Here is a 14255-nt window from a genome sequence, read left to right as displayed (position 1 = left end):
CGATGCTGCAATTCATGTACAGCCAAGGTTATATGGAGGTCAGACCCTGGGATATACACATACAATGAAACATACACAAAGTAGTACAAAAAAGAATGTTCCAGGACATGGCACACAGCTACAAGTAATCATCAAAGTCTGAAAGCAGGATCCTGTGTTCTGGCGAAACCTCTATTTGTGGCAACATAATATATTAAAATCTGTTGTCATAAACACAGTGTAAATCACTGCAGGATAAAGAAAATGAGGGGAAAAAAACTGCCCATGAACTAGAAAGCTCTTATTAAAGCACAAATCCCAACTGTAACATCACTAAGATACATAAATGATAGATTAAAAAGGTTAGAAAGAATATTACATTAAAAAAAAAAAAATTCCTTCAAGACTCATAATCTTCAGCAGAAATGTTCCAATATTATTTTTTTGGTGCAATACCCTAAGAATGGGAGTTTAGCCCTGTAAATGTCTTAAGACTACAGTCATATAAAAAATGGGTAATTATAAAGGTAGATTTGTAATGTTCATGGGTTTTTTTTTTTAATGTATGAACTGTTCCTGTCAGCACTCCTGTGCTTGGGTACAAAATAGGAAATTATATATAACTGTATTCTATAATGATGCTATATGTCAAATTAAAAAAAAAAATCTCCTTTTTTGATCCAGAAATCAACACCTCCCATTCTGCCTCAATTGACAGGAAGCCTGGATAATTTGGAAACCGACAGATTTGTGAGCCATCAGGGAAAAAATCCCTGAGTAAAGCCTGTGCTTTGAGTCAATCACCTACTCCCCAAGACTGACTTTTGGACCAGGTTCCCCCGGCTTCCTAAGAAAGACCCAGTCACAGCCTGACTCTCTGTGGGCTCCTACCCCATACAGTTGTTGGTGGCATGTTCTGTTCCACCGTCCACTATTTTTTGTTTGACTGGCTTTGTCTCCCTAACATAGATCCGTTACCTGGAAAACAACAGATCTAGAGTGTAAGCCTTATGTTTTGTAGTAACAAGGAAACTCCTCTAAAAAGGAGAAAGAAATAACCCAGATCTCCTTCTCATGTACCTATCACATTTTCCAAACCAGGTCAATTTGTATTTTTACCACTGCTTTCATTCAGAAATATCTTCCTGGCCCTATGGACAGAGCATCCCCACTACTATTATCCATGTAAGGAAGGGAGGGGACTCACAGAGTAGAATCTGTTCTGAGATTAGGAAGTCAATTCAATTGTCTAAACGTAGATGTCTAGTGTCATCTAAAGCATGCTTCCCTGAAAAACCTCCAATGGTTTGCTCCAGAACAGCATGAGTGCTAAGACTTCTACATTTGGGTATCTCTGCAGAGGTGTTCACGTGATGCTGAAGAGCAAAGTTTTCTGATGGCTAACAGATCTGCTCTGCTCTCAAGCTGCACATCTGCATTTTGCTTCCAGAGCTGTATTGAGACAGCAGGCAATCTTGGCAAGACACATCATGAAAAACAAGGAATTGTGATACCATGTATTGTTAGTCAATAGTTACATGGAAACATTACTGGCCATGAAACACCATACCTGAAATGACTTCTGGTTCCTTTTCCATGGGTAGGATTACTCACTTGCTCTGTCTGGCATATCACCCTTCAGATTGCTTAGACAAAATAAACTAGTGGCACGACCATGCTAGAAATAGGTTAGCAGTCAGCAGGGGATTACGTAATTTCATTTACTACCCATACCCAGAACATACCTATTATTCAACTAAACATGTCTGGGACATAATACAGTCCCTAATTAGGTCCTTATTAATTACAGAGCAGGTGTTAAGGGGCCTGAATGTAATATTGTGTTAGGGCTTTTGATGAAAACCTTGTCTTCAGTAATTGCCACAGTGGCAATGGAATTTTGTTGTGAAGATTATATGAACGTGCATGACAAAATATTTTAAAATAATTCATGGCAATAGGCTTTGCATTAAGTTTGAGCCATAATCATTTTAATCGGATCTGGAAAGAAAAACAAAACTCTTAATCAAGAAGCATGCTGACAGCTGTGCAAGATCTCAGAGATAAGAAGCAGGTATTTATACCTACAGGAAAAGCAGTGCAGGAGCTTAGCATGTTACAGAGCTCTTCTCATAGGAGAGTAGTTTTTTCTACTAAAATGTGCAAGAATGAATCCCCTGTGAATTCTTCTATTTCGCACTAATAATTTTAGTATCTGACCAATTATATGGATAAACTCTCAATTTTATTATCTCTCAGAGTTTGGTAACCTTAACCCTGGTCTACTTTTATGAGCTACCACTCTATGAACATTTCCCATGCAGATGCCCAGGATGAGGAAGGATGAAGGTGCAGTTAAGACCCTGATCTGGGTTCATATTTAGGTTCTAGCTTCTGGCATGGGAACATGTATCTTTGTTTTCAAAACAATTCAGGAAAGTCAATTACCCCTTTGTGCCTTTGTTTTCCACTTATGAAATGAAGATAACATAACTGCCACCAGAGGAGCAAATTGAAGATAAATTCCTCAAAACTTGTGAGAGGTCTTAGGTACTTGCTGCTCAGGATGGAATGAAAAAAAAAAGAATAATTTTTTCTTTCCTAATCTCTTTTTCTCAGTCGCATGCCTTCCACTTTCATCTTTTCCTCCAGTACCTTCCTCCGAAACCCTTGGAGATACTTGCTCTTCAAAGAAAAAAACCAAACCAAAACAAAAACTCTAGGCTCGATCCTCAAAGAGAGATAGTTGTTTAAAGTAGGACTGAGTTAGAACTAAATAAATTAATAAAAAAAAAAAGGGACACTGGTTCTTAAATCTTCATTCATCTGTATTCTAAACCCTGGAGAGGTCTCAATTCTGCCAATACTTTAGTTTTCTGGAAAAACATTTTCTGTATGATTAATCTATGGACAAAATTCTGGTCCAGATGCAAAGACTAAGTATGTCTTCTTGTTTTCCCTTAAAAACTCAGCCTTTTGCACCCTGATTATGCTTTTTGAGTTGAGACCCAAAATGGTAAAAGATGTTCTCTTTTTTCAGACCACAACCTAAGTGGAGTTTTTTCCTTCTCTGTTTTAGACAATTGCTCTATCGTTACATAGCTCATGTGGGATGTGAGATCCAGATCCAGCTCCTTTTGAGGGAACAAATTCTGTTTTCTTGAACTGCATCTTAATTTTAAGCTGACAAGACACTCATCACTTCTCCAGTTGATACTCTACCACAATACAAAAATAAATTAAAAAATTCCTTGGGATAAACAGAGATTAAACAGAACATGGGTTTCTTGGGTAGGATTTTTTACAGTTTCTCAATGATTTCCTGCTATCCATGTGCCTTCTTCCCTGCTGTCCAGTTTAGTACTAATCTTGCCTTGCTCAGCAGAATTCTGGAATTCTGAAAAGGATGTCTTTTTCCCAATTTCTCTTTAAATAACTTCTCCAAAACCAGAGTCACAGACCAATGATACCACCACCACCTAGCCCTTTCCCCTCCCCTTTTCTATCTGGACCATTCCAGTCTGGCACACAGACCCAACCTCACTGTTAAGTAGAGATGGCTCAGTTTCTCCTTCTACCACTTGGGGAGCTCAGGAGGGCTACACAGTCCTGCAAACTGCTTGCAGTGTATAGGTTAAAACTCCCCATGCTAGGTAATTTTGGCTTTACTTCTTCACCCTTCCTAGTTTTAAAGTTTTTTTCAAAGCTCTTTGTCGGTCTATCCTTTGTCCCCTTTCTTAATTCCTCTTGGGCTCATTGCAGGACATGATACCACCTGTCTAAGCTTCCTTACTAACTAGTTGGCAGAGTATACAACACCAAGTATGCAACTTGCTCCTTCCTGACTCCCTCTTCACTTCCCATGTTTTCCTTGCTTTCACCTGGCAATAGCTACATTGGCGACCTGATTTTTCTTCTCCTGTTTATCTTATCCCCTCCTCAGCTTCCTTTCTGAAATTAATTGGACAAGATACCTAATGTCCTTTCCATTTTATTTTGTTTGTAGCTTTCCTTTCACCTCTGAATTCCTCAGTAACGCACGCAGCTTTACTTCATTTACCTCTGTATAATATACCTGACCAGACAAGTCCCCTCAGTTAATATGTCACCACTTTTCATTCTCTACCCAACATTTGCTTCTGAGCTGTGTCCTTCACATTTAACATGACACTGTTTTACCTTTAACATTTACTGAGTCCATTCAACCAATGTCTTCAAAACAACATCTTTGTCTGTTTGGATTTAGACCACTGCTTTCCAGAACTGTTGCAAATAACTTCATCCTCCTTTCTTCTACAGAACTAAGGCATGTTCTACTTCAAGATACACTGGAGAAGATTGTGCTTTTATTTATGCATGTTTATACTCAAGTAACTATTGATTTCAGTCTCTATCTCACTAGGTCATTCAGACCAAAGCTTGGCAAGACTAAGTGCAAAAAAGCAAAATAAACAATTGTAACTGGAGTAAAAAAATCAGACAATTATTGGAAGCAGAATAGTTACTAAATTTGATAATTTAGGATGACATATTTGGTATTTAGGAACTCATTGTTTAAGCACTATCAGATTTTCTCTTGTAGCTGGTATTACCTCATCAAAGTCTGCAATGATTTCATTCAGCAAGCGCAGACATTCTACTCCTTGGTTATTCATCTCGGTCTGGGAATAGAAGTCAGCAAATCCAGGAATAGAAGCAAACATTACACCAACAGCATCATAGGACTGAGAGTATAATTCCTAAAAGAACAATGAAGAAAAATGTGTTGAAGTGGTGATATAGGGAAGAGAACATAATTGGCTGCAATTAAAATAGATTTCTTATTTTTTCCATGCATAACACATTAATATCTGAGGTTAGCATTAGTGTATTAAGTGTTAGCCAAGTTCAACAGCAGGAGTCTGATGGCTCTCACGTTTTTTTTATCACAGATTATATGCGGGGTTTGCCCTTTCTTTGAAAGCCTACTCTTTCTGTTTCTGAACTCAGGGGGCTACACCAGCAAAAATGTAATAGAATTTTTCATTTTGATTTATATGGGGAACCACTTGAAGAAATGAAGATTTCATTTGCAAGTACGAATACTAGAGAATCAAACACTGTTAGGCAGGTAAAAGGAACCTAAAGTTTATTATTTATTATTGTTTAAGTCTGTCTCATAAATGTTTGCAGTTGACAATATATTTCTAAATTTGTTGATTAATAGGGATCAGATAGAACCATTTAAAATGTCTGATATGGCCTCTTCGTAAAAAGTCCTCTCAGTTACAACGTTTTCTGGTGGATAATTGATACTTCACACTACCGCAGCTCTTTACCAGTTTGTTTATTCACAGATTTTCAAAGAGCCCTTACTCTGTGGTAAACTGTAGGTCTCCTAAGATGACTATTGAGCTATTTGGTTGCCTGGCTCTGGGAGAGGTTCCTGTTATTAGGGTTTGAAAGGAGGGAGAAACAGAAGCGAGCGTGATAATGGAGTTACTGGGGACAGAAAGCAGCTTATAAGGGATCGAACACAGGAGGCTATTAGGATAAAGTGTGCTCTGGGATAAGCTTCCACTTACATTATTCATATAATTCACTCTGGTGCTGAATGACAGATTTATTTATGGATGGGTTCTTGTCATTCGTTATATATGTGAAAATGCAGTCAGTTCTTTTCTGAACCCAAACACATTTTTAGGAACAAAATTAATTTCAACTTTAAAAATGCCATGGACAGAGGCCCCCCACAACTCCTGTTATGCTTTTCTAGTGGCCAATATACCACAATCATATGCATTCTCTTTTGTTTAATTTTTTTCTAGCTTCAACTTCTTTAGTTTTACCCAATGGCAGATATTTCATTTCCATTCTGGGACTTCCCTTATGACATTCTGACCTGGAGTAGTTGCTTCTCAATGTTCTTGTTAGTGTACTTTGGGAAATTTTAGTTCTTTGGTCTCATGACGAAAGGACTTACTGCTGGATGCCATACACCTGACGTGAACACCTCAGGCTCCTCTTCTTCCTTCATCCTGCTTCTCCCTAGAAAAGCATCCTGAACCCCTGCCCTGCACTTTGTTATGCTGCTAATGCTGCTACTTCTCTAGACTCTTTAACAATGTGTCCTACAGTAAAAGTGGGAAAATTCTGCTAGTTTCCAAAGACACTGCAAAGCTTTGATTGAGAAAAACCATGATTGATTCCCTCCCTGCCCTTACACTTTCTTTCAGTGATGAACATCTGCAGGGTCATGGAAGCAATACTCTAAGGAGACTCCTATTCCCTTTCATAAGTATAGAAAAAGGTAATACACACATTAGTTCATGAATGCTTATGGAAGACTAGACAGTGTGTGCTAGGAGAAGCTTGTATACACACAGACATACTCTTTCCTCAGATCATGAAGACAGAAAACAACTGGCTGAGCCTTCAGCTGCTCCATTTTTCTATTTTTGGTAAGAAGCATCAAGACAGAAATAATACATCCATGAGAAAACGCTTACAGTACACATTTGGGAATTCATTTTTTGAGAGCAGAGAAATTAACTTAATGGCCAGACATGAACTGCAGGATTGATTGTACTGAAATCTGGTAGATGTTACAGCCAGCCGGCTCATGCATAAATCATCCCCAAGTATAGTCACTCTGGAAATTGCCTTACAAAAAGCAGGGGTGGTGGAATTTAATTCAGTGGCAAATTATTGAAGCATCAGCAGTGATCCATGGGGCATCTGTTTGTTTCTGAAGATCATTATGCATGTGAGTGTATGTGAATGAATGTGTAAGAGAGGACATGTATTCCCTGAAAATCCATAATGCAGATATACCAGAACACACTCATAGTTGGTATCAGGGTCTGCTCCATTTGCAATGAAGAATTTTAACCTAGTTGCTTTCACACACACATTTTCTCATCTGCAGAACAGTGTTTTTATGGCAGTTTAATACCCACAGAGTGTAAAATTCCTCAAGAGGCTGATTTCTAAAGTGCCTTTTCTTGTAGCTTCTCACTATAGCATCTTTCCCTAGGTGATATTTGAAATCACACCTTCAGAACACAATGATTCCTCATTGTGCAGTCTAATTCATCTGGCTACATCTATTTCCAAAATGTACAATCAGAAAAGGGTAGCCTTGATTCCTGTTTGCTGCACAATGAATAGATAGGTCAGTGCTGGCAACCTGAATCTTGTAACATTTGTAAACTCTTTATTAGAAAAGATCATTCCAACATTACATGAGAAAATTCCGATTTCATCATACAATAGCCTTTATTCACAGATAATGTTATAGTACACATTTGCCTTAGTTCAGATAAAGAGTAAGTGACTTACTACTGCTTTCAGGAACAAATTCTGGACTTGACTTTATCCCTTCAGCAACTTCTCTTTAAACTCTGTCTTAGGAATATCCAGAGACTCCATTATCAAGCTTTTCTTTGTGTACTACAAAAACTCTTTAGGAACATAGCCACAAACTATGTTTCTGAAATGGGTGTTTTGTTAACTGCCCCAAAGAAGCAATTCAGGGGCAATACGAAATGGCAAAAATGTTTCCTTGGGTCTGAAGATGCGAGAGGATCAGGTGTGTTGCAGCCTGTTGCAAAGATTCCTTCCATAATAACAGGCAGGGCTGTAATAATACTTCTGCAACACTGGACTATCTTAAGGTGGCACAGACATTCTATTAAATTCACGTATCTTTTTTAGGAATACTAGATTTTCATAGACTCATAGGTTGCAAGGGACCTATGAAGGTCATCTAATATAGTTCCCACTCAAAGCAGGGCCAATTAGGTCAAGTCTCTCATGACCTTGCTCAGTTGACGGTTGAATATCTGCAAGACTGAAGATTTCACAACCTCTCTGATCCCTCATGCAATGACCACTTTCCCAGGGATTTTTTTCCCTTGTATCTAACTGAGATTTTTCTTCCTGCAACTTGTGTCATTGTCTCTTGTTCTTCCACTTGCACATTGGAAAAGATTTTGACTCTGTCTTCTCTATAAACACCCATTAGGTAGTTGAAGACAACGATGAGATGCTTTTTCAGCCTTTTCCTCTTAAGTTTGAATGAAACCAGCTCTCTCATCCTCTCCTCATATGTCATGTGCCCCAATCCCCTAATCATCTTGGTGGCCCTCTGCTATACTTGTTCTTCTAGTAGGTCCCTGTGTCTCCTGCTGGTGAGCCTGAACCTGGAAACAGCACTCCAGATGTGGTCCTAGAAGTGCAGAACCCTTTACTTTAAAACATGAACATTTTTTTAATGTGGATCAGATACAAAATGTTGGCAGTATTTGTGTAATGAATCCTATTGACATCTAAGTTCTAACAATTTTCTAATGGATCCTCTTTTCTTTTGCTAATTAGACAAAAGTATCAGAAATAAACCCGATACATACTTCATTATCCCGATCCTTCTCCAGGAAGTGACGAGCAACATGGCTGGGTAAAATATTCCGTAGCATATTTTCATTGTGCTCCCTTAACTCCTTCATTTCATTGATTTCTTCTTTTGCTTGAACACGCCACAGAAAATCCAGCCTTGCTGTGTATTCAAGCTGTAGTTCCAGAAAGAAAAAAAGGCAAAAATAAAACCTGACAAGATAAGAGTAGAGATTGTATTGTCATCCTGGCAGGCTGCTTGTGTCATGTAACTGCCTTCAGTGCTGCTGAAGATCTTTGACTAAAAGAATTTGATTCAATTGCCAGAAAAAAGAGATTATTTCTTTGCCCTGTGTATGGTAAGTGTCTCAGAGGAATCTTGGGCAAAATAATATTTGTCATATTACTGCCATGGTCAGTGGCTAGAAAATGTCACAAAATTATTGTCCTTTTAAGCACCTCTTTATTAGTTAGATAATGGAGTCAGACAGGAGATAAGGTATTGGAAGATATTGGTATTGGTATGAAATAAATATGTTCCACTTTTCATATGTGTTTTCAAATTAAATAGGTTTCATATTTGTGAGGCTTGAGATGCTCTAACCAGAGATAATAATCAAAGACCCAGCACAGAAGTGCATTATGCCAGGAAATAGATGAATTTTACAACTGGGAGACATCAAATGGTTTGCTAAAAGGTGCTGGGATTAAGGAAGTGGTTGGGGTATAATTCATGTACTAAGCTGAAATGAAGGGCAAGCCTGCAGTGGGTGGGAGTGACTAAGATGGGGTTCAGGCATTGTTTAGTGACTCATCTTGCTCACATTTTTTGTCACCAGCAGTGAGCAATGGCAAACTCTTCAGAAGAAAATGCAAAGCACCTTGTAAGGGGGCTTATAGGTTGACTGTACTCCAGGGAGATTTCCTTCCTAAAAGCTAAAAGTGACCCTGGCTTGATATAAACTTCGAAAGGTTGTATGCAATTTAGCAGTGATTTACTTGCCCTCTGGATGCTCTTGACACCTTTATAAACAATACCTTTTTTAGTTCTAATATTTTGATGTTCCATGTTTTGACTATTAATTCCCTAAATTAACTGCACCAAAAAAACTGTCAGGAAAAAGTATTTTTAATTTTTTTTTGGTCAACATTTTTCAGTTTCCTTCCCCCTTCCTTTTGTGCTAGAAGGCAGAGCCCATATCAGATCATAACTGACTTTTATCTCTACCAGCTGACTGAGAAGGCAACATTGACTGTAATTTTGCAAGGTGTTCTAAAGGTGTTTTACAGATTGGCTTGGAGCAGGAGCTGCTGGTGGATTCTGAGTTCTTTGATGCTTCAGATATTTAATGTTGCTACAATAAGAGCTTTGCAAAAAACTAATACAGTTTTTCACAGCTAATTTTTTATGCTGCTGTACAGGAAAATTTCACATCTCTAAACCTAGCTTAGAATATTAGCAGCTAATCTTTACATTGTAGATAATGTCATTCTGGTTATTTACAATCACATTGTAACATGAAATATTTTTCTTCCATCATCAGTGGACAACTGAGATGACACTGTCAGTTCAGAGATAAAAGGGTGTGCTACATATGAGGCCTGAAAATAGAAAATTTTAAGAAGATGCTTTGCTAAGTTCTGATATTTGTTAAAACTAAGAAAATTATAGGGTTGGGGTTTGGATTTATTTTTTGATTGTGTAAAGAAATGTTCCTGGGCACAGTGGTGCCAGTAAAAATGACTGTCTGCAACATAAATCTTGAAATGTCCAGGGTTTTTTGCCCTGATATGCAGCTCTACAAAACACCCCTAATTTCAATAGTGAGTGAAGAAAATAGAGAAGATGTATTATACAGAAGGCCTAACACTACCTATGTCCTCTAAATGGTGTACAACCCAACTGCTCTGCAGACAATTGCCACATGCAAGGTAAGCACCAGGTAAGGATCAGCATTTGAGGGACAGCATATTCTTCCTTGAAGAATAAGAAAAGAGTATTTACATCCCAAAGGGACACTTTCAACTACCGAAAACACTCTAAAACTCCAGATAAAACAAGCAAATATCCTTTCTTCACTACACTAAAATCTGAATATAGAAAAGGTAATGAAGAGACCTGAAGCATAATACCAGAATTAGGTATGTCTCCTCCTCTCTTTTTGAATTGGAACAATCTCCTTTTTGCATTTCCTCATTCCTCCCCTTTTTCCCAAGCATGAAGAAGGTTCAGAGGGTCATGACTGTTGCTGATAAATTGCTGTGTAGGGATATCAGTCCTTCCTCCCTTCCCACAAGGTTCGGTAGAGCTAAGCTGCAGCCCTGCCATCCAGAGGTTATTAGGTACAGAGCTGTCTGTGCCTGCCCTGTCAGAGTTCAAATCTTCCTTTGTACCAAAGAGCCCCAGAAGCAGAGGAGCAAACCGGTCAGTCAATACTTGCCTACACCAGAACACTCATCTGGTGTAGGCACAATCTACTCTCAGATCTATAATCTAAAAGAAACCAGAGACGATTTTGCCCTCTGTTTTATAATGCCTCTTTTTAGGTCTAATTGGGGTGGAGGGAGAGGAGGGATTGAGTCTGCTGTAGGTAGTTTTATTCTCTCTTTGCAATTGTTAAGACCTTCCCTTTTAAAGCCATGGCAGAAGGTTTCACTCAGGGTTAATAAGCTATTTATACTGTGTGTTTTCATTAGAGATACATTTCTAGTACAGAAGACTGTATATGGTATTGTGTTTTGATAGGATTTCAAGGGATAGTTTATGTTCATACAAAATATTCTACTTAACTCATTAAAAAGATAAAGCAGTAAATGAAGACATTTTACAACAGAGTAAGTTTAGCCTCAAAATTATCCAGAACACTTCTTTCATGTGCGCTTTTTTTTTCACGTTTAGTTTGCAGAAACACTGCTGTAAAATACATATTACTCATGTTAAAAAGATGTACTTCTGTATGAAATTGAATTTCTAATAGGGAATTAGTCTATTTAGCCTGATGTCATGTAATAGTAACACAACTACTTTTAATTACGGGTTTAGCACAAGAGACCCTTGAGATTTATTGGCTGAAGTACATGTAAGATTTTAAGAATGCTCTGAGTCTAATTAGGCAGTCTCACACAACTTTTTCTTGAATCTCACTTAAAATTCTGTGTAGAAAAGTGGGGATTAACTTCAAATCACAATGGATAGAGAACAGTAGTTAGTTGTTCAGAAATTAAAGGCCCATGAATTTAACCTTACAAAAGTAATCTTTTTTGTAAATCCACCTAGAATGAGGCAAGTTTTAAGCTATTCTACTTCAGAATACTTTTGCAGTTTGTGAGAAGCAAAGCTGTGCTGGAGAACGGCTTTATTGGACTTACTGTGCTCCCCATCAATTCAGACTATTGAAGAGATTTTTTTTTTTTTTTAATGTGCTCTGGATGAAATTTTTATATATATTTTTAGTTGGCATTTATACAGAGGCCTTTAGGTTAACTCTATAATAAGAAATTAAACAATACAAGGAAATGTTCCTGGGCACTGCCATTGGGTATTGTTAAATTGACAGAGTGGCCCTATGAATCATTTGGGAGAACATGCAGGAGTTTTAGCACGTCTCAGGGACCATTTCCAATGGTAGTTTGAGTGCAGCCACCCTCTTTTATGGAACAAGGAATATTAATAGAATGGAAAAAGACTGTGCTGTGCTAACAGGCTTCTGCCCTGGAAAATACTCTTAAACACCCCAGATCAGGCTTTTGTAGAAGACAGACATTTACACTCAGAATTGTGATCCTGAAGACCATTGACTGGATTCTGCCTAATCCTTGCTCTACCTAAACTCGTTTAGTGTTTTCTTTCTTAGTACTTACTCTCACTTTAGACAATTCCCAACCCTTAGATTTGTATCTTTGCGTATGTTAAGAATCATTGGGAATATTATATGGTTTATCATGAATCTGGGATGTTCAATTCTTATTTGTTGCATATTTTTCCTATATGGGCTTTATGTCTTGATAAAGATATGTCAAAGTACATTGTATACCATCAAACTTAAATCTGGGCTCAAAGTGCATTTCATCTCCTGCTTCCCCTACTCACTCATTCCTCATTTCCTCAAAAAGAAGATAAAAAGGAAGAAAATTACTAGACTTTTTAGGTGTTGCCTTCTTTTTGATCTATGGAAAGAACAGTCTGTAGGTACCTGCACAACTTATAAAGTTATTGTAGTATTGTAATAAAGTGTATAATATTGTGTTATTCATCACAGCAACATTCCTCTCTCATTGCCTCACTCAAATTAGGATTGAGAAATGCTGGTATTAATCAGCCTGATGCTTTTGAAGGGAAAATCTTTAAGCAAGTTGAACATGCAGGACAATGTCTAAAGTCATTTGTGGTTGCTGCTTCCTTTGATGCAGTGGTCCCGTTTGCCTTTATGTGAACTGAAACTGCCTGAAATCAGCATGTTTGGCATGCAGCAGCCTAGAGGTTGCCAACCAGAAGTGCTGTGGAGAAAACACCCTGCTTTAGGTTGCTTTTACTCAATGGATTTGTTGTTTTAAATCTTAATTTGTCATACTTCACTCTCCCTGTGCACTGTGTATGGATTCTTGAAATACCCAGTTTCTCAGTTCCTCCTCGAGGATATCAGCCTAAAGCTCTGAGGCCCCTAAATCCTGGTTATGATCTAGGTCTATGTGAAAGGATTCTCGCAAGTGGTCCATGAGCCAAAGAAGTTACCATTGGTGATTAACCACAAATTTTTCTCATTTCCTTAAATCTTTTGTATTTCTCTATGAACATACAAAACTACTCTAAAGCATGGGAGATTTATTATTTACTGTTTGTTATTCCCATTCTTCATTTTGGTTTTATGCTTAAAGTGCACGGATGCAGTCAGATGCCACTGGAATTGTACATGTACCTAAGACAAATGAACTCCCATTTGTTCCTTCAGTTTCTATTAGAAAATGCAATATAACTTGCATATTGCTGAATAGAATATTGCACATGTTCTTTAAGAATGCTAGGCAGTGTCAGGTGTGGGCTTTCTTTAGTCAGAATCTGCATATGGTTTATTAAATTGTTAAAGGTCATATGCTCAAGTGGATAAAAAGGCAGTTGGTATTTTGAAGTAATTGTTGTCACATCCTGTAATTGCAAATGATATAGGGAATGGTTAAAGCAAATGTTTGCATTACCTGTTGGCCGTGATAAAATACAGCTAAAAGGAACATTGCCATCAGTAGTAAAGATGCCTCCTTTGTACCCAGGAAGTCTGTGCTGGAAAAAAAATCCAAAGTAAAATACAGTTATTGATTTGTCAATGTTGCACTTGTTCAGAAGTTTCATTTCATAATGCACGCTGGTACTTTTTGTTGTTCTTTAAAAAAATCCCCTGTATTTGAAAATTTAACTTAGCAATAATTAGTTCAAGAGAACAGGAGTGTAATTGGGGTGCTCACTGTTTGGAGACAAATGTATTAAATAACTAAACTGTAGCCTACAGCAGGTCCACAGAAGGTGATGATCTTTCTCTTTCAAATGCGTGTCAGTCAGTCTCTTTTCCTGGGAGCCTGGTAAATAACCATGAACACCACAGCCCCTGTGCAGGACAGGAGGTGACATCTGGATGGGGAAAGGTTGAGGCTGGAGCTGGGAAAGGGAAACTTCCAGATTGTGAAAGTAAAAGCCCAGTGCATGGGCCTAGAGATAAAAGATGAACCCCAAGGCAGGTGCTGAAAGTTAAATATCCCCAAATTGTGAGAAAGGTTTGGAGAAGATGACAGGTGGGTTGAGGAAGAAGATGTGGATCAAAGGGGAATCAAAGAAATGGCGAACAGTAACTAGGACTGGTTTTGCTGAGCCATGAAGAGAAGCACAGAGAAGAAATGTCTGCCTCTGACAGGGG

At 38.1% G+C, this 14255-nt stretch overlaps 1 protein-coding gene across 1 annotated transcript in view; it reads right to left on the bottom strand.

Moving 5' to 3' along the window:
• The window catches only part of ADCY8 (adenylate cyclase 8), a 141431-nt gene that overhangs the window by 6738 nt on the left and 120438 nt on the right, over nt 1-14255 (bottom strand). The window contains 3 exon segments of the mRNA XM_030012099.2: nt 4572-4718; nt 8370-8528; nt 13546-13627. Of these exon segments, the coding sequence (XP_029867959.1) occupies nt 4572-4718; nt 8370-8528; nt 13546-13627 (388 nt within the window).

The sequence above is a fragment of the Aquila chrysaetos genome, chromosome 4 (genome assembly GCF_900496995.4).
Source record: "Aquila chrysaetos chrysaetos chromosome 4, bAquChr1.4, whole genome shotgun sequence".
NCBI lineage: Eukaryota > Metazoa > Chordata > Aves > Accipitriformes > Accipitridae > Aquila > Aquila chrysaetos.
This window is presented reverse-complemented; position numbering and strand designations above follow the sequence as displayed.